The sequence below is a fragment of the Nicotiana tomentosiformis genome, chromosome 7 (assembly GCF_000390325.3).
Source record: "Nicotiana tomentosiformis chromosome 7, ASM39032v3, whole genome shotgun sequence".
Taxonomy (NCBI): domain Eukaryota; kingdom Viridiplantae; phylum Streptophyta; class Magnoliopsida; order Solanales; family Solanaceae; genus Nicotiana; species Nicotiana tomentosiformis.
This window is the reverse complement of record NC_090818.1, coordinates 112,229,778-112,256,910: the sequence shown is the minus strand read 5'-3', so window position 1 is coordinate 112,256,910 and position 27,133 is coordinate 112,229,778. Positions and strand designations below refer to the sequence as shown.

Genomic DNA, 27,133 nt, shown 5'->3' with positions numbered 1-27,133 from the left:
GTTTTTCCAAAAGAAGCCCTGTGCCTCGTCTTAATCATTAGAATAGAATAAACTAAGCATACTACAAACAACTCAGACTAAGATAAAAGAAGAAAAAAATTGGGCCATTACTGAAACAGCAAAAAAGACTAAGAACATTGGGAAGGAGCTGTTTCATGGGTGAGAAGTAGAGGGGGTCAATGCTTTCACAAGAGTGGCAATCTATTGGGTATGAGCTTCCCTATCTTTCCCGAGCTCTTCTCGAAGTTTCCTGGTTTCCTTTCGAAACTTATTATTGTCTTCACGAAGCTTGGCATTCTCTTTAATAGCCAACTCCAACCTCTTACTGAGCTCAGCAACCCTACTGCTCCCAGGTAGAATAGCAGATCATGTGGGTCCTCTAGCCTTAATCTCCTCATAGTCACACTGTTTGAGGGTAATAACATCCAATACGTCATTGTGGTTTCCAAACTTAAGCTCAGGTAAGGCAATGTTGAGTTTGTCAAACAACTCAGTCAGCATGAACCCATAAGGAATAGCATGCTTAGGCTTGAAAGTGTATGCAACTCTTGCCATATGCTGAATCATGAGAATGGGGAGATTGATAGGTCTACCAGTGTCAAGCAGTTCTATTACAACCATGTCCAACAGAGTAGCTTCATGCCTTCTCTTATACCTCTAAAGAATGCAGGAGGTTACAAAATGAAACAACAACTTGTGGAAGAGAGTCATATCAGTCTTGTACACCTTCTAGGGAGGATCCAGTTCAAACTTTTGAGAAAACTTCCTTGTGACCACAATGCCAGTGTCAACATCATTGTCTATTGCTGGCCATTTTTTCTTCAAATAATTGTCAAATCCCAAAGAAGAGATATTCAGAAGCATTCCCAGCTCCTCAGCATCAAACTTCATTTCAAATCCCCCTAACTTACTTTTGACTACCTTCCCATCAAAATTAAAATTTGCATAGAACTCCACCACAATATGAACACATACATGAGGGAAAGATTTGACAAACATGTGCTTCCACCCCTGAAGCACAAGTTTTTGAACTAGTTGAGCCATCCCTTCTCATTAGCGTTTGCAAGAATCTTCCCATTTAGCACTTTTATGTTCCTGAACTCTGTGAGTCGATCAACTGCAACTGGCACATTCTTTCTTGTCTTTCCCTTACTATTCCTTTTAGAAGGGGTAGCATATTTTGTAACTTTGGCAACTTTCTTCTTTCGTTTAGAGGACTTAGCTGGCAAGGCTTATTCAGACTCATCTTCTCCATCCAGTTCAACTAAAGGTTCTACAATTGAGACCTTCTTCCTTGGCTTCTTTGCATTTCTATACTTCTTAATGATTAGTTCATTAACAGCTTTTCTTTTACTCATTGTAAGAGGATTCCTGGCAGGAGGGACCACTCATTTACTTGTTGGGACTGATGACTTTGTAGCTTTTACAGGAGTCTTTCTGGGTTTCTTCCCTACCTCAGATAGTGGCAAATCATCTTCATCACTCCTAATGTCTTTATCTCCAGGGAAAGGAGTTAGTAGAGACCCAAGTTCTTGAGCCCTTGTCTCTTCACCAATTTCTTCTAAAGGGACTATGGCAGTGTTCCCAATGGTCATTAGAGCCTTCAGATTCCTCACTCACATTCTCATTTTCTTCCTCACTCTCTTCATCAGCTTCTTCACTCTCACTTACATTTTCATGATCTTCACCTTCACTCTCAGAGTTGAACTCCTCCTCACTATGATTTTCTTCTTCTGCAGAATTCTTTGCTTGTTCACCTATCTTATCATATGTATCACTCTCTTTTTCATCTCCAGAATCTCCCTCATTCTCACTCTTTTCTTCTTCATTTTTAGTATCATACTCCCCAGGACTATTCACACCTTCTACTTCTTCTTCTTTTTCACCCCTATCACCCTCCTCATCCTCAGTCCAACTAAAAGAAAGACCACCAAAACCCTCTTTTTGCACATGTTCTTTACTTCTTTTCCCATCAATCACAGGCTCCACAACAGTAGTATCTACATCCTTCCCCAGATCACCCACACCCTTTTCTACAGTGAATTTCTCCACTTATGATTTCTCACTCGTGGGTGGGAGAGTATCTAAGGGTACATAATCTATAGCAGACACAAAAACATCTAATTTTAAAGGAGGATGTTGTACCTGATCAGCAATAACTGGCACTGATTCCCCCTGAACCATAGACTCCTTGACTATTGTATCTACCTGAGTAGATCAGGCATTTTCCTTACAGATTCTCTTGGAGTAGCTTTGATATTTGTTGACTTAGAGGTAATTTTCGTAGTAAGCTCAGGTGCATGGGTGGCTGGTTTTGAAAGTGGGGTTACAGTAGGGGTAGGGATGGTAAGAGTAGCAGGAACAGGGGATGATGATGTAGGTACAATAGATGATATCGAAGGAGAAAGAACAGGTGTGGGTGTGGGTTCACTTGATTGCTTGGTACTTTTCGTTGATTTGGGCTTCATGATTTGGATTTTGCTTCAGCCTTGGTTGATGATTTGGCTTTAGAAGGGATTTGACTGGCGTTAGGCATGGTGATCAGATAAGAAACTCGATGAAGAAAAAAGAAGAATTAGTTCTTGATTCTTGCTTAGGGTTTGAAGGAAACAATGAGGTATGAGAAGATGATCATAAGGGACTTTTAAAGACATTACTCCTGATTTGACTGGAAGAGGAAAGGTGACCGAATTTGAGTTCTAACGAGACTCTTATAATGGTTACTTTGACTGTTAGGATTTCAGGAGTAATTGGACTCTAATTGCACTAGAATTCCCCCTTACTCTTTGACTAGAAAATTACTGGAAATGATGCCAACGGAATTAGAAGTCAGAGCATAGCAATAATTTTAGGGTATTGAGTCATAGTGACTTAAGAAAGTATGACACGTACCTGAGTCGAAGAACCAGCTCCTTAGCAACTCCTTATTTGTTTATGTAATAAATCTTTAACACTTCATATTAGTATCATACAACACAGTTATCAGCTATATTTTTCAAGCACGTGTGTTAGCTTAATACAAGCACATAGCTGAATCAAACACATTGTACTTAATTATCTACATTGAATTATGCCTTTTCTAGCCAATCACTAGGATTAAACTTAGTAGGAAGAGTTGATTAGACCTAGTTTTAGTTTGTTCCTTTCAAAGTGATTCCTACTCAAAGTTTTAGTAAATATATCAGCAATTTGATCTTCAGTTTTACAAATATTAATTGAGATATTCCCCTTATCAACATTGTCTCTGAGAAAGTGATGTCTAATGTCAATGTGCTTGGTTCTTTTGTGTTGACATAGATTTTTAGCAATGTTTATGGAACCGGTGTTATCACAGAAAACGGGAACACAATCAACAAATATACCATAGACCCTTAGCTATTGTCTTATCCATAACAACTGAGCACAATATGCTGCTGCTACCACATATTCAGCCTCAGATGTAGACAAGCCACTGAGTTTTGCTTCTTGGTTCCCCACGACACCAGACAAGAACCTAGAAAATGAGATGTTCCTAAAGTGCTTTTCCTGTCAACATGAAAACATGCATAGTCAACATCAGCATAACCAACTAGATCAAAGCAATACCCTCTGGGATACCATAGGTAGAGATCGGGGGTCCCCTTGAAATATCTTAGTATCCTTTTGACAGCTTTCATATGAGATTCCTTGGGATTTGCCTGAAATCTTGCACATAATCCCACACTAAATAGAATATCATGCCTGCTTGTTGTGAGGTACAACAGTGACCCAATCATTCCCCTATATAGTTTCTGTTCCACACTTTTCCTTTCTTCATCAAGATCCAGCTTTGTTGCAGTTGCAATGAGAGTGTCAATGGAGTTAGAGGAGTCGATGTTGAATTTTTTTAGTAGTTCCTTGATATATTTCTGCTGATGTATCATGGTTCCAGTAGATGTTTGCTTGATTTGCAGCCCCAGAAAAAAGTTCAATTCACCCATCATGCTCATTTCCCATCATTTCAGCAAATTCCTTGCACACTGCTTCATTGGTGGCGCCAAAGATAATGTCATCCACATGCACTTGCACAATTCGAATATTCTTCCCTATACTTCTTATAAATAGAGTATTGTCCACCTTTTCTCTTACAAAGCTGTTTGCTAAGAGGAACTTTGAGAGTCTTTCATATCAAGCTTTTGGAGCATGTTTCAGTCCATAAAGAGCTTTATACAACTTGAATACATAGTCAAGAAATTCTTCACTTTCAAATCCAGGAGGTTGTATCCAGGAGGTTGTTTGACAAACACTCCCTCCTTCAGGTAACCATTCAATAAAGCACTCTTTACATCCATCTGGTATAAAGTGAACTACATGTGGGCAGCAAAGGCTATCAACATCCTTATAGCTTCCATTCTAGCTACAAGTGCAAATGTCTCATCATAGTTAATGTCATCCTCTTGATTGTATCCCTGAACCACTAGTTTGGCCTTATTCCTTGTGATGTTTCTTTGTTCATCCAGCTTATTTCTGAATACCTATCTAGACCTATGACAGTTCTGTTCTTGGGTCTTTGTACCAAGTGCCAAACCTTGCTTCTCTCGAACTGATTTAACTCCTCTTGCATGGCTATGATCCAGTATGGATCCTTTAGAGCTTCTTTGATGGTCTTAGGTTCAACATATGAGAGAAATGTTATAAATGCACATAGATTTCTTAGAGAAGACCTGGTTTGCACTCCTACATTTGGATCAGATATGATATTCTCAAGAGGATGTGAGATTTGATGCTTCCATAGTCTGATCTATATACCTAGAGAAGATTCACCTAAGGAATAACCAAAAGGAACAAGTTCAATGGGTGTGGCTTCATCAGTCTAGTTGGCAGTTAGAGTGGTTCTTTCTTTTTCTTGTTCCTCGTGATCACTGTCAATTTTCTTGTGGTCCTTGGATCCATCTTCATACTGTGTTTCATATTCCTTTGCAACTTCATCACCAGTGAGTCCTATGTCATAATCTTTATCCTGCAAACCTTTCTCAACCAAATTACTAGATTCATTAAAGATAACATAAATATTTTCTTCTACACACATAGTTATTTTATTAAAAACTTTATAGGCCTTACTATGTGGAGAGTAACCCAAGAAAATTCCCTCATAATTTATGTCATCAAACTTACCTATAGCTTCTTTCCCATTATTATGCACAAAATATTTTCACCCAAAGGCTCTCAGGTGAGTGATGTTGGGTTTTTTTCCTCGAAGTAACTCATAGGGAGTTTCCTCAAGAATGGGTCTGACCATGCATCTATTTAGCAGGTAGCAAGCAGTATTGATTGCCTCAGCCCAGAGACTCTTAGGCAATCCACTAGCAATCAACATGGTCCTCCCCATGTCTTCTAAGGATCTATTCTTTCTTTCTACAACCCCCATTTTGTTGTGGAGTTTTAGGTGCAGAGAAATTATGGTCAACACCATGCAAGCCACAGAACTCAAGGAATTTTGAATTTTCAAATTCAGTTCCATGGTCAGTTCTTATCCTTAATAACTTGTACCCTAGTTTTTGTTGAATCATTCTAACAAATACACATAAAATATCAAAGGTTTCATCTTTGGATCCCAAAAATAAAGTTCAGGTATACCTGGAGAAGTCATCAACAATCACTAGCACATACCTCTTACCTCCTATGCTCCTTATTCTCATTGGTCCACAAAGGTCCTTATGAAAGAGTTCTAAAGATTTAGAAGTACTAATGACCTTCTTATATTTAAAGGATGGCCTTACGTGTTTCCCTCTAACACAAGCATTACACACCTTGTCAGAGGATAACTCAACTTTAGGTAGCACAAGGACCAAGTCTTTTGCTGCCAACTTGTTGAGTTGAGAAAGACTAGCATGTCCCAGTCTTCTATGCCATAGTAGTGGATCATCTTCCACTTCACTCAAGCATGTGTGCTCACTCCGGGGAAGTGACGTAATCCATATCTTTTAGACATTGTTATGTCTCTCTTTAACATAATTTCATCAATATCAAGTTAGCGACAGAGCAAATTTTAGAATTGAATTTTACCTCATTTTTTTTATCGCACATTTGAGAGATGCTAAGAAGATTGTGTTTAAGATCTATCACATAATACACATCTTCTATAGCATGAGAGAGTGTCTTACCAACCTTGCCAATACCTGTTGTCTGACCCTTTTTCCTATTTCCAAATAACACACTCCCTCCTTAGAAGGATGTCAATGAGAGAAATTTTTTCTTTTCTCCAGTCATATGTCTTGAGCATCCACTATCTAGATATCAGTCTTGATTGCTTCCTCTCACCTTAGCCTGCACTAAAATTCACAAGTTAGTTTTGGGAAACCAAACAAGCTTAGGTCCCTTTTTGTTGGAAAAAGGATGAATCAGATCCCTTCTTGCCTGGAAAGAGAGATGATTAGAAGCTTTTTTCTTATTAACCTTAATCCACTTAGTATGGACAGGAGGATTGACCTTGGCTTCTCTTCCTTCTTCACATTTTTAGAATTACCAAAGGTTCTTCTAAACTGAGCATAAATTAAGGCAGGACAAGTATCTTTAAAGTGTCCTACTTTTCCACAATGAGTGCACATGATATTATCAGAAATTCCTACATAGTTTAGGTCAAACTTAGGGACAGGTTTTCTGTAGCCAATTCCAGATTTGTTAGAGCTATAGTTTTCATTCATCCAATTCAAGGCATTAGAAGATCTATGCCATTTGATTAGTCTAGAGAGTTCATAATTATCCTTTTCTAGGTTTTCCTGCAGGACTTTATTTCTACATTCAGCATCACAAAGATTATCTTTAGCAATTTTTAATTTCTTTTCAAGCTTATCCTGCATATCACTCATTTTTCCCTTGCCATGTATATCCGGAGACTTCTCATTCTTAGAAGTAAGCTCAAGAACATGGTTCTTAAGGTCCTTGAATTGTTTCTCTAAATTAACTTTGTTAGATTCAAGCTATTTGATATCAAGTTTGACACATGAAAGGTTGCTTATTAGCTGATCATTTCCAGTACTCATTTTATCCATTTCATTCATCAAGGTCAAAATTATGGCCATCAGTTTTTTTGGGACATATTATGAATGTTTTCTTTCAAGTCAGATATACTTACCTGGTTTGTTTTATCTTCAGTTTCCGAATCACTCATGGCCATCATCCCTATCACTTTTTCATCTGTTTTGGATTCTTCAATCGCTATCAAGGCCACTTTGATGTTTTCATTTCCAAAGTCAGTTTCCGAGATCCTCCATATATCACGAGCAAAGATGCAAGAGGACACTCTGAAGAGAGTGTTTCTGGACAAGCTTCTATAGAGCAGGTCCTTTTCTTTAACATATTTCCGAACTAGCTAACGATCTTCCTCATCATATTCCTCTTCTTTTTTATTGCACTTGTTACCTTCACTATCCCTTTTGGTTAGGAGAATTGGTCCATGACTGACAATTACCCATAGGTAAAAGTCAGTAGCCTAAAAATATGTTTCCACACGCAGCTTCCATTCATCATAGTGGTGTTCATCAATCAGAGGTGGTCTTCCAATGTGCATTCCAAGTTGTACTAGGGGTTCTGTCTCCACAACGTTCATGAATCACAACATAGAGACATATAGCCTCATCATCATTTTCTTCCTCTTGATAACTTCCACTGTCCTTATATGCTGCCAAGAAAGCCTGCTTCATTACTTCAGTAAATCCTTTGCCTAGGAATTTTCCTTTATTGGAGCACTCATCTTGCTTCCAAGATCTCTCTTGGTGTTAGTCGTGTATTTGAAAGAATCTGCTATGATACCAATTGTTAGTTTGAGTGCTCGTATGGATTACTAAAGAACTTGGTTCTTTACCGTATTCCTTAAGCGTGAAGCAAATAAGCAATACAATGAACACATCGATTGTTACGTGGAAAATCACCCATCTCAAAAGGTGCAAAAATCACTACCTACCACGTATGATTTCCAACTCCAACTCCACTAAAACAATAAGCCAAAATGTATTAATTGCAAGATTGTAATTCAATACTCTCTAGTACTCCTACTACTCATATTTCATTTACAAGTTACTCTAACTTGTAAAGCAAACACTCACTCCAACTCACTAATTGTAAATGACACTTGATTACATCTCAATTTCCTAAAATACATTCACTAGACTGACTCAAGAAAAATACAATGCAAGTACTCGACTAGGGTAAAACAACTTATGACTATTCAGTTAATCATACCAGGCTTTAGGTGCTTGTCTTAGCACATAGAGAGCCTTAGTCAACTTAAACACATGTTAAGGAAACTACGAGTTTTCAAAACCGGGAGGTTGTTTAACATAAACCTCCTTATCAATGAAGCCATTTAAAAAAACACTTTTAGCACCCATTTGAAAAAAATTTAAACCTTTAAAAGAAGCATATGCTAATTAAATACGAATTGATTCTAACTGTGCTACCAGAGCGAATGTTTCATCATAGTCGATTCCTTCTTGTTGAGAGTAACCCTGAGCGACTAGCCTTGCTTTATTCCATATAACTTTACCTTCTTCATTCAGCTTGTTTCTGAATACCCATTTGGTTCCTATGATTGTTGTATTTGTTGGTTTGGTCACCAATGTCCCGACTTGATTTTTATCAAATTGATCAAGTTCTTCTTGCATTGCCTGAACCCAACTTGAGTCTTTCAAGGCTTCGTCAACTTTCTTTGGCTCTATTTGAGATATGAGTGCGATGTTGGCCTTTTTCTTTAAAGCTCCTCTTGTTTTCATTCCATCAGTTGAATTTCCAATGATGAACTTCTGAGGATATTTCGGTTCGCTTCTCCACTCATTTGGTATTGTTTCCATATGTTGATTAGTCGACTCGTTTTGAGGTTGATCGTGCTCATTTATGCCTTCATTAGTCGACTGTGGGATTTCAGTCATTTTGTCAGCAGTTTCTTCTGAAGTCTTCTGTTCACTATTCTTTGGCTGGTTTTGGCTGATCTCTTCATCACCTGCAAAATCTCCTTTCTCGGCCATAGAGTTATTATTAAAAAAAAAATAACGTGAATTGATTCCTCTACACATAGGGTACGCTTATTATTGATTTTAAAAGATCTACTATTATTCGAGTGGCCCAGAAATATACCTCCATCACTCCTTGGATAAAACTTATCAAGATTGTCCTTGCCATTATTGTGGATAAAATATTTACTTTCAAAAGGATGAAAGTATCCAATATTGGATTTCTTACCTTTCCATAATTCGTATGGAGTTTTCTTCAAAATGGGTCAAACCAAACACATGTTGAGAATGTGACAAGTTGTGCTAACTGCTTCTGCCCAGAATTGATTTTGGAGAGAATGTTCTATTATCATGGTCTTGCCATATCTTGCAGAGTTCTATTATTACGTTCAACCACTCCATTTTGCTGTGGTGACCTTGGTGCTGAGAAATTATGAGTGTATCCTTGATCGTTGCAGAATTCTTCAATAATTCTGCTTTCAAATTCTCCTTTATGATCACTTTGAATAGTTGCTATAAGACGCCCATTTTCTCGTTCAACTCTTTTACATAAAATCTCAAATATTTTCAATGCCTCATCTTTATGAGATAAGAAAATCACCCATGTAAAGCGTGAGTAGTCATCAACAATAACGAAATCATATCGTTTTCCTATAATGCTTTCAGTTCTAGTAGGTCCAAACAGATCCATATGAAGCAATTATAGAGGCTTGGAAATAGACACATTGTTTTTTGAAAGAGTTTCTAGTTTGTTTACCAATTTGACATGCATCACATACATGATTTCTAAAAAAATTGAGCTTAGGAAGACCAATAACTAAGTCATGCTTGGAGAGCTTTTCAATAAGATGCATGCTTGCATGACTGAGTTTTTATGCCAGAGACATGGATCATCGGATGATGCTAAATAGATATGACTATCTAGATTTTCAATGCCATCAAGAATGTAAACGTTTCCATACCTTTTACCTGGAAGAATAATTTTACTTGTCTCATCTTCAATAGCACATCAGTTTTCTTAAAATTAACTTTGTACCCCGAATCACATAGTTGGCTAATACTTGGAAGATTGTAATTGACTCCATCCACTAGATATACTTCAGTAATATCGCAATTATTGCTGAATGGAACTGTGTCAGTACCAACTATATTTACTCTTGAATCATCTCCAAATTTGACATTTCCTCCATTTATTTTTGTAACTTATTTGAATAGATTCTTATCACCCGTCATGTGACTGGAACACGCATTGTCTAAATACCATTTTCCTTTGCGACTTTTTCTGTGGTGTTCCTGCAAAATAAAATTATCACCTTATTTTAGATACCCAAGCTTGCTTGGGTCCTTGTTGGTTAGTATTACTTGAATCAGAATTAGTTTTGGGTTTCCAAATCCATCCTGAAATATTCGATTTACGAAATCTACAAAAAGAGTATTTATGACCAAATTTGTTACAGTAATGACACACATGGTTGATCCAGTTTTTGATCTCCCACTTGTATTAGTACTTGTGGACTTAGTTCTAGTCAGTTCTTTTCCAGTTGACTTGTATGTCTCCTGGTTAGATTTGATAGAATTATGACTGTTGGACTTGCGCATGCCATTAAGTTGCATCTGCAATTCCTGAACTTCATCTTTAAGTACATCTCTTTTGATTTCACAGACTTCAAGTTTAATTTCTCATTCCTTCTTTTCTCTATTGAGTCTCCTTAGTTCATTCAATATTTTTTTAGACTCCTTTAGAGTAAGGTCAAGAATATCCTGTAATTTATTACATCTATCACAGTTATAGGATCTTACCTCGCTTGTTTCACCTCGTTCCATGAAACAATTTTCAGCATATTCTTTGCATTCATCCTCTGATGCATCTTTATCGGTCTACCATCCATAGTATATGTTCATGTTGTTTTCCAAAATGGTCATGAAGCACAGGTTTGTTATTTCTTTGTGCTCTGAGCTATCTTCATCACTCCAGCTTCCGAAGGATTTATTTTTATTGAATCCTCTGGAGACTTTTCTTTTAAGATCTGGGCATTCATTCATTGAATTGCTTGCTTTGCCTGGGTGGCATCCTTCCCCTTCTTGTATTTCTATACCTTCTCATTAATCCATCTATGTTTCTTGATACCATGGTAATTTCTTCTTCAAGAGCTTATGGGTCGTCGTCAATATCATTTTCAGGTCATTTAATTGTAGCTTTGAAGGTAACTATTTTCTTCTTTTCTTCCTAGTTTGTTTTCTTGAGATAGGTCTTCTCGAATGCTATAAGATTTCCTCATAGTTCATCATATGAAAGTTTGTTTAGATCTTGAGATACGAGTGCGACTACTTTTGTCTGCCAAGTGGTAGGTAGACGCCTTAGAAGTTTTCGAACTTGATCACCACTTGAGTAGTGTTTACCAAAGGCTTTTATATAGCCAATGATTTTTCTGAACCTTGCAAACATTTCCTCGATGAAATCTCCTCTTTCATCTAGAAGAGTTCATAATTATGGACCAACATGTTTATTCGAGTTTCTTTCACTTTGCTGGTTTCTTCATAAGGGACTTTCAGTTTGTCCCACATTTCTTTGGTTGTATCACAACTTGAGATTTTCTCATACTCCTCTCCACTTATAGCATTATAGAGTAAATTCATACCTTAGCATTGACCTGAACAACTTTCATTTGCTCGTCTATGTATTCATCTATATCTTCAGGATCAGCGGGTGGTTGAGATGCTGCTGGTAATGGATAGTTACCCCTTTTGATAATGCGCCATACTTTGACATCATAGAATTTTGTATATATTTCCATTCGCACTTTCTAGTGAGAAAAATCTTGTCCATTGAAATATGGTGGCCTGACTTGTGACGTTCCTTCTTGAAAGAGTGCTCCAACAATTACTTGATTTGCCATGATATTTTCTCATAAGTTGTTAAGCAAAAAGTGTGAGACTAGCCCTGACACCAATTGAAAGTGCAAAATGGTGGTGAATTGAAAATTATTCTTTCTTTTTCGAGGTAGTCGACGAACTTGTATTCTAGTCGACTGATATTTTCGAAATAAAGTATAAGAAAGAAAATTGTAGAAATTAAATGACACAGAGTATTTTTATACTGGTTCGAATTCAGGGTGAATCCTACGTCTAGTCCCCCTGGGTTGCAAGGGTGATCTCTTTCAAATATGAAGTGACTTAGTACATATGGGTTGATGTTGTTATACACTAACGGCTTTTTAATCACTTTGTTCTTCTCTATTATGGTTGATACAATGCCTCATCAGTGATCTTTTCTCTCTCTCTATTCTCTTCTTAGTTACACAAGAAATCTATGATAGACTACCGTGCTTGTTTGAAGTAGGACAAATAGATTGATTTTGGTTTGATCCAAGTATATGAATCCCTGACGTCTTTTGTAGAATATATATGGTGAATTGGCTCTCATTCTTCACAGCGTGATAGTGAAATAATTGAGAAGCAACCCAAGGGAGTTGATTTTTGTGAATCAATCAAGATGATTTCATTTCAGAAATAGAATGGACTTTTCCTTTCGTTGCTTCCTTGATTTCCTTTTCCTTGTGGGTCGTTGGAAAGAATATTTTCAAAGTATCTTCTATACTGATTGATCGATGCCTTTCATAAATTATCCACGTGATTGATTGATGCATTCCATAAATGATCTACGTGATTGATCTTCTATATTGATTGATTGATCATCTTCTACTGATTGATTTATACCTTCCGTTAATGGTTGATTTGAATATCCAGTTTCTATAGAACGTGCAGTTACATCTTGATTCTTGCCTCCTTGATTTTTGCTTCTAGATCTGTTGTTAGAGTCTTTTCCATTCTCATGACATCCTTTGGGATTGGTTTCCTACAAGTAGAATTAAGTTATTGTCTACATTAAAATCCAAATCTAACTATTTTCATATTTCACGTCGTTTAGCATTCTTACCAGCAGTTCCTTAAGCAAGTAAGGGTGTTTGTTTGGTCATTGAGATCTATCGCTATGGGGTGTGGGTAGACCCTTCAAACAGGAGCAACAAATAACAAATTCAGACTGAAATCACACAAATTCATTCAGTTCTCAAGTTGGCTATATCAAATATTTCTAACTAAAAAATAAAAAAGACGCTAGGTTAGTCACAAATTCATTCAATTCTCAAGTTGGCTAGATCAAATATATCTAACTAAAAAATAAAAAAGACGCTTAGGTTAGTCACTAAGTTTCTAAATTCTAAATACACCACACTCTTGTTTAGAAACAATTTAAGAACATTGAACCTGTTAGCTAGGTTAATTGTTATTGTAGTATTCATTCATAATAAACCATTCGAAGTTATCTCCTACATCATTAACACTATCACGCCACCAAATTCTCTAACATTTATATTCAAATGCATATCAACCTAAAAAGCATTAATTAGCAGCATGCATAAATACTTATTTCTCGTTGTTATCATGCAATTTATGAGAGTTTCAAACTTTAGAGTTGAGACTGATTCAAAATCTATTAGATAGATCTAACATTTTCAAATGCTCTAAACATATATAAATTCAGATGCTAATTATGCTAAAGAGCATTAGCAGTATCAATCACTTTCTCTTTTCCCGTGTGTGTCTCTCTCTTCTCTTTATTTCTCTTCCCTTGTTCAATTTCTCAAGCCCTATTCCTAATCAACCCTAGAGAACCCACCAAAAGTCAACCAGTTGGTTATGCTTTTAAAATATCAAATAGAAATCTTGAGTAATTGGATTCTTAAAATAGAAGCAAAATATAAACTTTTTCATAGATAGAAAAAAAAAAAGGAGTCGAGCCTATTAGGATAGAGGAAGTACCTCTACAACTTACATTTCAATAATTGTACTTCAATTGGAAAAATCACATGGTACCCCATGTTGCGAGAGTAACAAAACTGCTCAATTCATGCTCAATTATTTATAGAAATATAATTTTAAGAAAAATATTAAACAAATAAGTAATAATAGTTTCTCCAAAAATTAAAAAAAGTATTGAACTTCTCCAATTACAGTTACATGCTCAACTAACTTGTGTTCTGACAACAATTTTCATTGGGGAACATTATCCCACCACAAATCCAGCAAACCTCAAATAAGACAAAATTAATTTGCCATTATGTCGTGGTTCACAACGAGAAAATAGAGTGACCAAGTAGGCATAAAGAGAAAATTAAACAAAGTAAGGAAGAAGATTCATAATAGTCAGAAGAGCGCAGGGCAAAGCAGAGTGAGGAAAAGGATCGACAATAGACATTATGAGGCAAAAGAGAACCCAAATGGTGGTCACCCTAACAAATGAGTGAAATCACCAGATTACCATATAAATAAAATGTAAGTTGTCGTGTTTCTAGAATAAGAAAAATAGACAAGGAATTAAACATTGAAAAATGTCTAGAAGACCTTTTTAAAAACACTTCATCAAATCCATAAGTAGAAGCATTTAGTTTTATTAGTTTCTGGAAATCAAACCAAAACCCTTTGTAGTCTATTAACGCAGGCATACAAATATAAAGGAGGAGATGAAAGACGAAGGCTAGAGTACTGACCTATCAGCAAGCGGAGACCAAATCGAAACAGAGAGCATGTTCTAAAATTTATTCTGCGGTAAACTATATGATATAACCCTTGAGGTTAAAGATCAAATTAGCAAAAACAAGGAGAGCAAAGTGAACTGACTTCAAGGATAATGGTTAACACCAGAAGTACGCAGTTGCAGAGCTACACATCGCCAAAAGCAAGAGCGTGTTTAGCTTCCACATCAGTAACCAAATAGACGAAGAGGCGCGTGCCAATAGCGGAAGGTTTTAGTTTCCAATGCTACACCATGTAAAATATGATAAAAATAGTGTTGATGCAACATCAAAAGCCCAACAGGACAACGAAAAGGACTTTATCGGAAATTTGCGGAAGCAGGACGACGAAGAATACCTTAAGGGTGGGTGCAGGGCGGACGATTTTAAAGCGGACCCGTGCCTAAACTCAAGATACAAAATAATTAAATTTAATTTAAAAAATAATTCGAGTTACATTCTCAAAGCTTCTTTGTAAAGTTCATAGCAATAAAATATACCAAGGCAAATCTGTTTTTAACTCAATCACTAAATACATACCACTCAATAAAAATTTAAGTTGTAGAAGTGATCAATTGAAGAAATAAAGCTAGCAATTTTTATGTGTCCACACTTCACTATTTCCAGAATACAACAGACTTGTGATCTGTTATCAAGTTAAAAGGTATAACAAAAATAATGCAACAGTTCCGATTTAGATATTTCTTTTTTAAACAAAGATTAACAACTAGTTCACAAAGATATTCATGCATTACTATAAACCATGATCTCTGCCCATAGAATCAAGATCGAAATATGTTTCTAGTTGCTACCACTGAAATGGACAAGTAAACATCAAGATAATGTTAAAGCAGCAACAAAACATTTAAAATGTTATCAAGTTTACCAAGAAGGACGACCTACCATTCCCTCTTTCAATATTAGTATAAAAGTCATCATGCAAAACATGTTTGGTCAGTCTCATTTATACAATTTAGCCCTAATTTGTCATCGAAAGAAAACCATCAAACATTTGGTTAAATTAAGCTTAAATGTTTTTGAGCAGGGTAGAGCAATTGGTTCCCCTCGACTTACTCGGGCTCAATTCTTCATGGTCATTTTGGAGAAGTTTGTGCCCCACACCAGGAGAGAAGAGTTGTTTGAGCATCTTCAATAGTGTCAGATGTCATTTACTGATTATGAAATGAGGTTTACAAAGTTGTCTCGTCATGCTACTATTTTGATTCCCGAGGAGAAAAGAGTGAGGAGATTCATTGATGTTCTTCACCACAGTATTCGCCTTGCTATGGCTAGAGAGGTAGAAACCAGGACTTCATTTCATCAGGTTGTGGAAATAGCGCGTCATGTTGAGTGCTTCCGCAGCGAGACTATGAAGATGATGCATAATATGGACAAGAGGTCCCGACATTCGGGTAGTTTCATTGGTGCCTCAACTGGAGGCTGAGGTCGATTTGGGAAAGGCCATTCTAGTAGGCCAACATATCATGCACCACCACCTAGTCGAGGAGCTCCCGTGCAGTCTTCATTCAGTGCACTTCTAATGCAGAGTTCTCATCGCGCTCCAGCTATTCAGAGTTCATTTGTACCAGGTTCTTCTAGTAGATATACTGGTTCACGGGATCAGATTTAGGCCCCTCAGTCAGTTCCGATAGAGGTTGCTATGAGTTTGGGAACTTGGGGCACGTCAGGAAATTCAGTCCCATCTTGTGTAGAGGTTCGTGGCAATAGGGAGATTAGACTATGACTGATGTGCCGATTTCTACACCGCCCATTCAGCCAGCTCGGGTTGGAGGTCATCCAAGACGTGATTGTCCTATAGGGGAGATTAGTCTAGTGGAGGTTAGGTTAGATGTTATGCGTTTCCAGGGAGGACAGAGGTTGTTGCTTCTGATAGTGTAATTACAGGTATTGTTTTTGTGTGCCACAAAGATTCTTTGGTATTGTTTGATCCTAGCTCTACTTATTCATATGTGTCTTCATACTTTGCTTCTTGTCTGGATATGGCATGTGATTTTCTTGTTACCCTGGTTCATATATCCACACCAGTTGGGAATTCCATTATGGTGGATTGAGTTTATCGGTCATGTGTGGTCACTATGTGTGGTTTCAAGATCAGGGGGGATTTTTTATTATTAGATATGGTAGACTTTGATGTGATCTGGGGTATGGATTGTATATATCTGTACCATGCTATCCTTGATTTTCATGCGAAGACTGTGACATTGGCTATGCCGGGGTTGCCGAGGCTGGAATGGAGGGGTTCTCTTGGTTGTAGTCCTAGAAAAGTGATCTCATTTTTGAAGGCTTGATGGGTGGTTGAGAACGGATGTTTGGCGTACCTAGATTTTGTCAGAGATGTTAGTGCTAATACTACTACTATTTAGTCTGCTCTAGTAGTGAGGTAGTTTTCGGATATGTTTCCTACAGACCTACCGTGCATGCCACCCGATAGGGATATTGATTTTTGTATTGATTTGGCACCGGGCACTCAAGTTATATCTATTCCCAATGTATTGCATGGCTCCAGCTAAGTAGAAGGAATTGAAGGAGCAGTTGCATGAGTTATTGGATAAGGGGTTCATCAGGCCTAGTGTATCACCTTGGGGTGCGCCAGTGTTATTTGTTAAGAAGAATGATGGGTCCATGAGAATGTGTATTGACTATCCACAATTGAACATGGTTACCATCAAGAAGAAGTATCCATTCCCACGTATTGATGATTTATTTTACCAGCTTCCGGGTGCTAAGGTGTTCTCAAAGATATACTTGAGATCGGGGTATCACTAGTTGAAGATTAGGGCTTTAGACATTCCTAAAACGGCTTTCAAGACGCGTTATGATCATTGTGAGTTTTTAGTGATGTCTTTTGGTTGACTAATGCTCCAACAACTTTCATGCATTTGATGAATAATGTGTCCCAGCCTTATTTGGACTATATTGTTATTGCATTCATTGATGATATTCTTGAATATTCCCGCAGTAAGGAGGAGCACGAGTAGCATTTGAGGATTGTGCTTCAGACATTGAGGGAGAAGAAGTTATATGCTAAGTTCTTGAAGTGTGAGTTTCAGTTTGACTCGGTGGAATTCTTGGGCCACGTGGTGTCTAGTAAAGGGATCAAGGTGGATCCGAAGATGATCGAGACAGTTTAAAGTTGGACTAGACCTTCTACCACTAAAGAGATTAAAATTTTCCTAGGGTTAGACGGTTACTATTGTAACTTTGTGGAAGGGTTTTCGTCTATCGCAGCTCCATTAACCAAGTTGACTCAAAAGGGTGCTCCATTAAGATGGTGTGATGAGAGCTTTTAGAAGCTCAAGGCTTCTTTGACTACAACTCTTGTTTTGGTATTTCCCTCATGATCGGGGATGTATACTATTTATTGTGATGATGCACGTGTTGGTCTTGGTTGTGTGTTGATGCAAGATAGTATGGTGATTTCCTATGCGTCACGCCAGTTGAATTCCCATGAGAAGAACTATCTGGTTCATAATTTGGAGTTGGCAGATGTTGTTCATACGCTGAAGATTTTGAGACATTACTCGTATGGCATGTCTTGTGAGGTCTACACTGATTATCAGAGTCTTCAGCATTTGTTCGAGCACAAGAATTTAAATTTGAGGTGGCAGAGGTGGTTGGAGTTGTTGAAATATTATGATATCACTATATTGTATCACCAAGGGAAGACGAATGTGGTAGCAGATGCGTTGAGTAGGAAGATGGAGAGCATGGGGATTTGGGCCAATATTCCTGCTATGGATCACCTTTGTCAATTGGATGTTCAGGCCTTGGCTAACTGATTTGTGAGATGTGATATTTTTTAGCCTAGAAGGATTCTCGATCTTTTCGTTGCGCAGTCGTCCTTGTTTGAGCGCATCAAGACTCGTCAGTATGATGATCCCCATCTTCTTGTCCTTAAGGACACGATGTTGTCTGGTGGTGCTATGGAAGTGGCTATTGGTGATTGATGTGTATTGCGGCTTCAGGTTCAGAGTTGTGTTCCTAATGTGAATGGTTTGAGAGAGTTGATTCTTGAGGAAGCTCATAGTTCGATGTATTCTATTCATCCATGTTCTACGAAAATGTATCGTAACTTGAAGCAGCATTATTGGTGGCAAAGTATTAAGAAGGACATTGTTGGTTACATTGCACGATGTTTGAATTGTCAGTAGGTCAAGTATGAGCATCAGAGACCAGATGATTTGCTTTGGAGGTCAGATATACTAGAATAGAAGTGGGAGTGCATTACTATGGACTTTGTGGTTGAATTTCCATAGACATTGAGGATATTTGACGTTGTTTAGGTCATTGTGGACTAACTGACCTTGTATGCACATTTCATTCCAGTCATGGCTTCATACACTTTGGAGCAGTTGGCTAAAATCTACATCAGAAGTTGCATGGTTTGCATATGTCTATCATCTAGGATAGAGGCACTCACTTTACTTTGCACTTTTGGAGAGCCGTTCAGTGTGAATTGGGCATCAAGTTGAGCTGAGCACTATATTTCACCCTCAAACTGATGGACAGTCCGAGCGGACCATCCAGATTTTGGAGGATACGTTGAGGGCCTGTGTTATTGATTTCGGAGGCCAGTAGTATTAGTTTCTACCATTAATGGATTTGCATACAACAACAATCATTCTAGTATCCAGATGGCTCCATATGAGGGATTATACGAGAGGCGATGTCATTCTCTGATTGGTTTGTTTGAGCCTGGGGAGGCTAGGTTGTTGGGCACAAATTTGGTTCGTGATGCTTTGGGGAAGGTGAAATTGATACTTTAGTGGCTTCGTACAGCACAATCCAGGCCACAGGGTAATGTTGATAGGAAGGCTCGTGATGTGGTTTTCATGTAGGGTGAGAAGATTCTTCTTTGAGTTTCGCATATGAAAAGCGTGATGAGATTTTGGAGGAAGGGCAAGTTAAGCCCTCGTTGTATTGGTCCATTTTAGGTCTTAGGAAGAGTTGGTTAGGTTGCTTATATACTCGCTTTGCCACCCAACTTGTCAGAAGTTCATCTGATGTTTCATGTTTCCATGCTTCAGAAGTATTATTAGGATCAGTCACATGTGTTGGATTTCAGTATAGTGCAGTTGGATGAAAACTTACCTTATGAAGAAGAGCCCGTGGACATTTTGGATAGGCAAGCTTGGAACTTGAGATCTAAAGATTGCATCAGTGAAGGTTCAATGGAGAGGTCAACCGGTCGAGAAGATGTCTTCGGAGACCGAGCATGATATGCAGAGCAAATATCCTCATCTTTTTGACATCCCAGGTATGTTTCTAAACCCGTTTGAGGATGAACATTCGTTTAAGAGGTGGAGAATGTAATGACCTGGCCAATTATTTACTGTATTTGAGTCCCATTTCTCTATTTAATGCTTTCCGTATGTTTGCTTGTTGTTTTGTAACTTGCGGAGATGGTTGGTTTGGTTTCGGAAAAGTTTGAGAGTGAATTGGAACACTTAGTTCCATTTTTGGAAGCTTAAGTTGTAAGAGTTGATCAAGGTTTGACTTACGAGTAGATGATCGCGGATTGGTATTTTGATGGTTCAATTTAGTTGATATGATGATTTTGGACTTAGGCGTATGTCTGGATTTAGATTTGGAGGTTTCTAGGATGTTTTAGCCCGGATTGACTTTGTTGACCTTTTAAGATTTTTGAAGATTTATTGTTTGGGGTTGAATCTATAGCTTGTACTGACTAATTTAAGTAATATTTGGCTAGATTCGAGTCATTTGGTGGTGGATTTGAAAGGAAAAGCGGTTTTGGAAGGTTGAAGGTCATCCAGGGTGGAGGTAAGTCTCTTATCTATCCAAGGTGACGAGCGTATATGCATTAGCTAGATTATGATCATGCATGGGTAAAATTAGGCTTACAGTATGCCTTACTTGGATTGTGTTAATTATTTATTTGTGTTTTCGTTGATTTTATGACCACGTGATGAGTCTTAACTATGATTAGACGCAATGATTTAGAGTCACGACCCAAAATCCCATCGGAGTCGTGATGGTGCCTAATAGCGTTTACTAGGCAAGCCAACAATAACATATGTAGAAATAAACATCAATAACAGTAAGAAAATAGTCTCAATAGTGGAATATCATAAATAACTGAAATCAACGACTATACAACTGAAAACCATCCCAAAATCTAGAGTCATCGAGTGCATGAGCTTTATAGAGAATAATTAAAAAGTCTGAACAAAATACAGAATTGTCTAAAAGACTAAATAGTAGTAATAATGAGATAAGGGAACAGACTTCAAGGCCTACGAATGGGGACAACAGTGCTACCTCGAAATCTCCGTGCAGATATAAATAACAGCTCTCTAGCAATCACTGCTATCGGCAACACCTAGATCTGCACATAAAGTGTAGAGTAGCCCAGCAGGACAACGAAAAGGACTTATTCGTAAATTTGCGGAAGCAGGACGACGAAGAGGACCTTAAGGGTAGGGCAGACGATCTTAAAGCGGACCCGCGCCTAAACTCAAGATTTTAAAAATAATTCAAGTTACATTCTCAAGGCTTCTTTGAAAAGTTCATAGCAATAAAATATGCCAAAGGCAAATCTGTTTTTAACTCAATCACTAAATAAATACCACTCAATAAAAATTTAAGTTGCAGAACTAATCAATTGAAGAAATAAAGGTAGCAATTTTTATGTGTCCACACTTCACTGTTTCCGGAATAAAGCAGACTTGTGATCTGTTATCAAGTAAAAAGGTATAACAAAAATAATGCAGCAATTTCGATTTAGATATTCCTTTTTTAAACAAAGATTAACAACTTGTTAACAAAGATATTCATGCATCACTATAAACCATGATCTCTCCCCATAGAATCAGGATTGAAATATGTTTCTAATTGCAGCTTCCGAAATGGACAAGTAAACATCAAGATAAAGTTAAAGCAGCAACAAAACATTTAAAATGTTATTAAGTTTACCAAGAAGGACGGCCTACCGCTCCCTCTTTCAATATTAGTATAAAAGTCATCATGCAAAACATGTTTGGTCAGTCTCATTTATACAATTTAACCCTAATTTGTCATCGAAAGAAAACCAGCAAACATTTGGTTAAATTAAGCTTAAATTTTTATTTTTTTTAGAAAGATTAAATTAAGCTTAATTCGCAAACAGCAAATCTCCATCTCTAAACTCATCGATCAGCTATTTGATTACTGAGCATGGCTGAGCATGAGAGATTATATTCAGCTAGAGAGTCAATAAAATGAATAGCAAGATCACCAAAAAAAATGATAAAGGGAAAAAGATAAATAAAGTAAGTATTCCATTTCTACTAAGTTTTGTAGGTTGGACAGATACTAACTTGTTCGTTATATTAGCAACCAAAAGTCCTCCAACAGTCATAAGTTTCATCCTTTGCGGGTAATAGTCAATGTTGACGGAGAGTCCGAGAGATGAAGGGGGTTGACCACGATGTCAAGCTAAATGAACTCTCTTATAGCGCAAAAACACCAGTCCCAGTTGTTTGGTCAATTTCTTAACCTGAGAACGACTGCCCCTTTGCAATAGCTTATTTGAAATTCATGCTTTCGTACCAGTAATGAGATATCCCTGAGGACAAATGGCGCACGATTCAAAACTCGGTAGAGTAATAGGATAACTCCACACCATTCTCCACCTAGAACTTTTTGGTAAGTGTATTATATTTAACTAACGAATTTTAGAATGTAAGAAGGTAGCCCAATGAAAATAAATTCTCTAAGCTATATACAAAATTCTAGCTAACCATCCAAGAAATATTGGAATTCCAAGATTATTGACTAAATAAACTGCAACGACGGAAAAAAAACCAATTAGTTCGCACAACTTCGTGAAAACTTGTAAGGGTTCGCAATAAATATCTTAGAAACACATAGATACCCTTTGAAATTTGATCTGAAATGACCCACAATGGTCAAAAGTTAGGAAAGAAACTATTTTTAATCCAGGAAAGAATTAGAAATATTCATTTTTTTATAATGCGGATATTTTCCTTGGAGGCTAGAAAGAAATTAAATGTAGTAAATTAAATCCCTAACCAATATCAGCAAACAAAGATCTCTGGCAAAAAAAATGGGAGAAAATAAATGGGAACATTTAGGAAAATACTCCATGAAGAAACAAGTTTTAGCTCGTTACACTGAAGCCACTTTATTGATTCTTCACCTTCAACAACGAATTTCATTCCACATTAAATTATTTTAAGGACGTCAAATGAAAAAAATGAGAAGCAAAACTATGAAAGTTAAACATTTGGATTAAACTCTTTTATAGAGTTCTGACCCCTCAAAATGTGCTTCCAGAAGTAAGATTCGTCCAATCCAAAGTGTTAGTTGGTCATGTAATTATCAACTGAGTACTTTATCCCAATCACTCTTTAATATTTCAGCAGAATACAGTCAGGTAATATCTAGTTGCAATTTGCACTACCTGGTAACAATTTCTCTCAGATTGTTTCTAAACTAAACTCACTTCTAGTGGTTTTGAACTTTTTCTCTTACGGATAAACATCACAATTAGAACTCATTCATACTCGTCATCTATTTCAGTTCTCCTATGTACTGGTTGATGCTAATAGTAGGTCAGTTAGTCCATACAATGACAACACTAATAGGGTTACATAATGAGGGAATATCTGGCCAAAAATTTATACTCAAGTTTATACTCCAGTAATTTTATAATGAAAAAATAGGAAGAGAACTTCAGAAGATATTCAAATAAAATACCTGAACTGGTGATTCTTTATGCGAATAAGCCATCCTTGAGCTGTCCAAGCACTATGTGCAGTTTCTTTGGCAAGAAAGAACAATAAATACACTACTGAAAAATGACCGTGTACGCTTCTATTTGGTAGGAATTCTTACATAGGTAGCCTCTAAATACCTCTTTCCTTCAGCCCCCCAATATCCAATTAGTTGATGAGATTTGGGTGATCTACCAGTTGTTAATGACTCTACAGAATAATTAGAGATCAAAACGACACTACAGGTTTCCATAACATACAACTTATATTGTTTAGCTTGTCAAACATAAAACTCGTGATTTAACTTCACAAGCATACACTAAATATCTAGAGAAGCGTCATGTGTCACTTATAACTTGTTGCAAAGTAAATACTGAAAACCAGAATGTTCAATCAATGAGAAGAAAAGTGGAATAAAGTGCCAATATCGTCATGGCGTCAGTCAAAAGTCGGCCATGACAATATTGAGTACAACCTAGTTGCTAAAATATCACTGACAGAGCATACCAAAATTGCCTCAGTGGCCTCCAACTCTATGCAAAGCAAAAAAACACCATCCACACCTTCTCCACTGTCTTTGGCCTCCCGATCAAGAATTTTGCCACTATTGCATCACATACTTCTTTCACATATCTACTACTTATTCAAATGAAGCAAAATAAAATTAAAACTAAATGAACTAAAGCATTACCTCCCAGCCTCAACATCAATATTTCAAGTAACAAATGAAGACATCGAGAGCCTTCTCCTGAACTGGTGCAGTTGTATCTGCTAGTCTTCCTACAAGATGGCCCTAAAAATTTCCTAAATAAAAAAAGTCTATCAACAAATACGATCACACTACACCAACATATAGATTGTCATAATGGAGATTTTAAACAAAGTAAACCAGATCTAATGGAATAACATCCTAACTGAAGTAAGTACTCACCGAATTCACTTAGGCACGGGTCCATGGGATTAACAATGAAATCGTAGATCGCGGCAAGGTCACGTTTAACGTCATCTCAAACCTTCCAATTTTTGTGACTTAATTGCTCATCCGTTGCACTTTATTTCCTTCTTTCAAAAACTTCTCGTCTTCCGATATTGTAATATTTTTGGTGCATCTAAATTTGATATTATAAAGATTCAATTTCCCCCACTTTTCCACCTACAACTTCCTGTATGTTCTTATTTTGCAAAATCAAGTTTAGGGTTCAATTTTTGTAAGGTAAGTTTGACTAAAACTTTAAGCTTGAGCCATCTATTTGTTGGCTCGACATGGAATTTGCTCCTTTTTTTAATAAGTTTTTATGACTTTTTTTCATTAACTTTAGAAGAAAACTATTTTCACTTAATGGGTTCATATTTCATGCACATAGAGGCCTTTCATATTAACAGCATTATGCAAGTTACACTCTCCGGTGGCTGCTATTTACTTGTGAACAGGATCAAAGAAATTTGAAAGTGATGTACAAGCTACCATGGCTCAAACGAAGAGGATTAGTTAAATCTTGAAATTATTGGTCCGTTTGTTCTTCTAAGTTTTTTTATGCTATTTGTGTGATTGATGACCTTTTCATTATCTCTACCATATAGCAATATTGTTCCGTGATATCTAACTCAGACAAAAAATCATATGGCATTCAAATTCTCGATTACCAATTCACTTGTAAATGCCCACAAGAAAAACCCTTTTCTACCAAGAAAAATGAGCTTTTTAATTCTTCTACAACACATAATAATTAACATTGAGGTATCAAAGCAAATACTTTAAGCAAACTGCGAATCAACTTGGCTTATTTTACGGTGAGGAAAAGCCCAAAACCATACATGATCTTTGGCTTTAGACTCAAACTCATACATATTCTTTCACATGGAGTACTAATAGTACATTTACTTTAACAAAGTGGTGCACTTTTAGTCATAACACTGAGAAAAAGCCCAAAAACATACATTATCTTTGGCTTTAGACTCAAAGTCATACATATTCTTCCACATGGAGCACTAATAGTCCATTTACTTTAACAAAGTGGTGCACTTTTAGTCATAACACTAAGCACATTTTAATTTTTAACAGAAATCTAAGATCTGACAAAATATATGTTCCCTTTATTTTCTTGTTTACCGAAAGAAATAAAGATGACAGATTTATCTAGATAGCAAATAGTAAATATGCATAGAATTTATTTACTATTTATCTATTTACTATACGTAAAATATACATTTTGCTAAGAAATGTTAAACACCGTTAATTTTTATTTGCAGTGATTTTTATCTAGATAACCTCAAATGTTATCTAGATTTTTTATTATATACATAATATTTACTATACGTTGACATAAAATAAATATACGTAAAATCATTGCTGAGAATAAATAAATATTTGCTATACGTTGACATAAAATAAATATATATTTATTAGATTTTTTTATTTTATGGGAGTCAACGTATAGTAAATATACATAAAATAAAAATAAATATTATGTATATAATAAAAAATCTAGATAACATTTGAGGTTATCTAGATAAAAATCATTGCAAATAAAAATTAACGGTGTTTAATATTTCTTAGTAAAATATTTACGTATAGTAAATAGATAAATAGTAAATAAATTCTATGTATATTTACTTTTTGCTATCTAGATAAATCTGTCATCTTTATTTCTTTCGGTAACAAGAAAATAAAGGGAACATATATTTTGTCAGATCTTAGATTTCTGTTAAAAATTAAAATGTGTTTAGTGTTATGACTAAAAGTGTACCACTTTGTTAAAGTAAATGGACTATTAGTGCTCCACGTGGAAGAATATGTATGACTTTGAGTCTAAAGCCAAAAATAATATATGTTTTGGGGATTTTTTTCAGTGTTATGACTAAAAGTGTACCATTTTATTAAAGTAAATGTACTATTTAGTGCTCCTCGTAAAAGAATATGTATGCCTTTGAGTCTAAACCCAAAGATCATGTATGATTTTGGGGTTTTCCTCTTTTACGATACTCGGAATATAATTGTTAAACAGAACTTGTCAACTTACAGAGGTGTCTTTTCGAAAGGAAAAAAGAGACACACAGAACTAATCAACAAGAACTAAGATGGTGCCGCTATTTCAGAGAGAAAATAGAAATAGAGAAGGAGAAAAACGAAATCTGAAAGGAAAACGAAAAGGACTCACAGTCGAGTTGTTGGGCGCCGTCCGCCAGTATGGAAGGAAAGGCATTTGAGCCAGCTGGTTCTCAGTAGAACCAGGGATTTTCAAAGTCTCAGAAGACCTATGTTCTTCACTTCTTCGTCAACTATGGCGATGGAATTGAGAGAGATATTCGTGATAAAAAGAGAGATGGAAACAAACAAACTCTATAACAATGAACTCAACCCAAAATACACAATTTTAATTCGAAACCTAAAAGGAAGAAAACGAAGAGGAGCAAACAGACATCTTTTTTTTTTGTTAAACAAACAGAGATCTCTAGTCTAGCAAGAGGAGAGCGGGAAGATTGAAGAATTTGCACAGCACGTGTTTGAAGCAAAGTACACCGCAAAAATTTTCATCCATACAAAATCGTACACTTAAAAGCACAAAAATAGAGGTTTTGTCAATATTGTCCTTGTCTTTGAACGTATGTCTATTTTGATTTCTTAAATATAGCGATGAATATATTTAGTCCCTTAAATATGTTAAAATGGAGCACATTTAGTCTCACTGACATAATATGTTAAAAAATTAACGATGTTATCCAACTATGATTCATAAAGCAAATCTTCTGCTCCAAAGCAAAACGTTTCCTCTCCTTTTATTGGATAACGCAAATTATCACTTTAATTCCTCATTTTTAGATAATGTCTTCTAAAATT

At 36.5% G+C, this 27,133-nt stretch overlaps 2 protein-coding genes and 2 long non-coding RNA genes across 5 annotated transcripts; all 4 read right to left on the bottom strand.

Annotated features, from left to right (window-relative positions):
* Positions 1-1,548: 1,548 nt before the first annotated feature.
* On the bottom strand, positions 1,549-2,184 carry LOC138896218 (uncharacterized). Its single transcript, XM_070181005.1, has 2 exons — positions 2,146-2,184; positions 1,549-2,028 (listed from the first exon to the last, which is right to left on the bottom strand). The coding sequence occupies exons 1-2, from the start codon at positions 2,182-2,184 to the stop codon at positions 1,549-1,551; spliced, it is 519 nt and encodes a 172-aa protein (XP_070037106.1).
* Positions 2,185-8,387: 6,203 nt separating this feature from the next.
* On the bottom strand, positions 8,388-8,981 carry LOC138896217 (uncharacterized mitochondrial protein AtMg00820-like). Its single transcript, XM_070181004.1, has one exon. The coding sequence runs from the start codon at positions 8,979-8,981 to the stop codon at positions 8,388-8,390; it is 594 nt and encodes a 197-aa protein (XP_070037105.1).
* A 3,079-nt stretch (positions 8,982-12,060) lies between these two features.
* LOC104113092 (uncharacterized) lies at positions 12,061-14,612 on the bottom strand. Its single transcript, XR_690160.4, has 3 exons — positions 14,516-14,612; positions 12,904-12,975; positions 12,061-12,822 (listed from the first exon to the last, which is right to left on the bottom strand). It is a non-coding gene; the product is annotated as an uncharacterized lncRNA (long non-coding RNA).
* Positions 14,613-21,300: 6,688 nt separating this feature from the next.
* On the bottom strand, positions 21,301-26,804 carry LOC117280758 (uncharacterized). 2 transcript variants are annotated; one of them, XR_004511332.2, is made up of 2 exons: positions 26,454-26,804; positions 21,301-24,099 (listed from the first exon to the last, which is right to left on the bottom strand). It is a non-coding gene; the product is annotated as an uncharacterized lncRNA (long non-coding RNA). The 2 variants fall into 2 exon arrangements; XR_004511333.2 differs by lacking the exon at positions 26,454-26,804 and adding an exon at positions 24,227-24,643.
* Between the last annotated feature and the right edge of the window lie 329 nt (positions 26,805-27,133).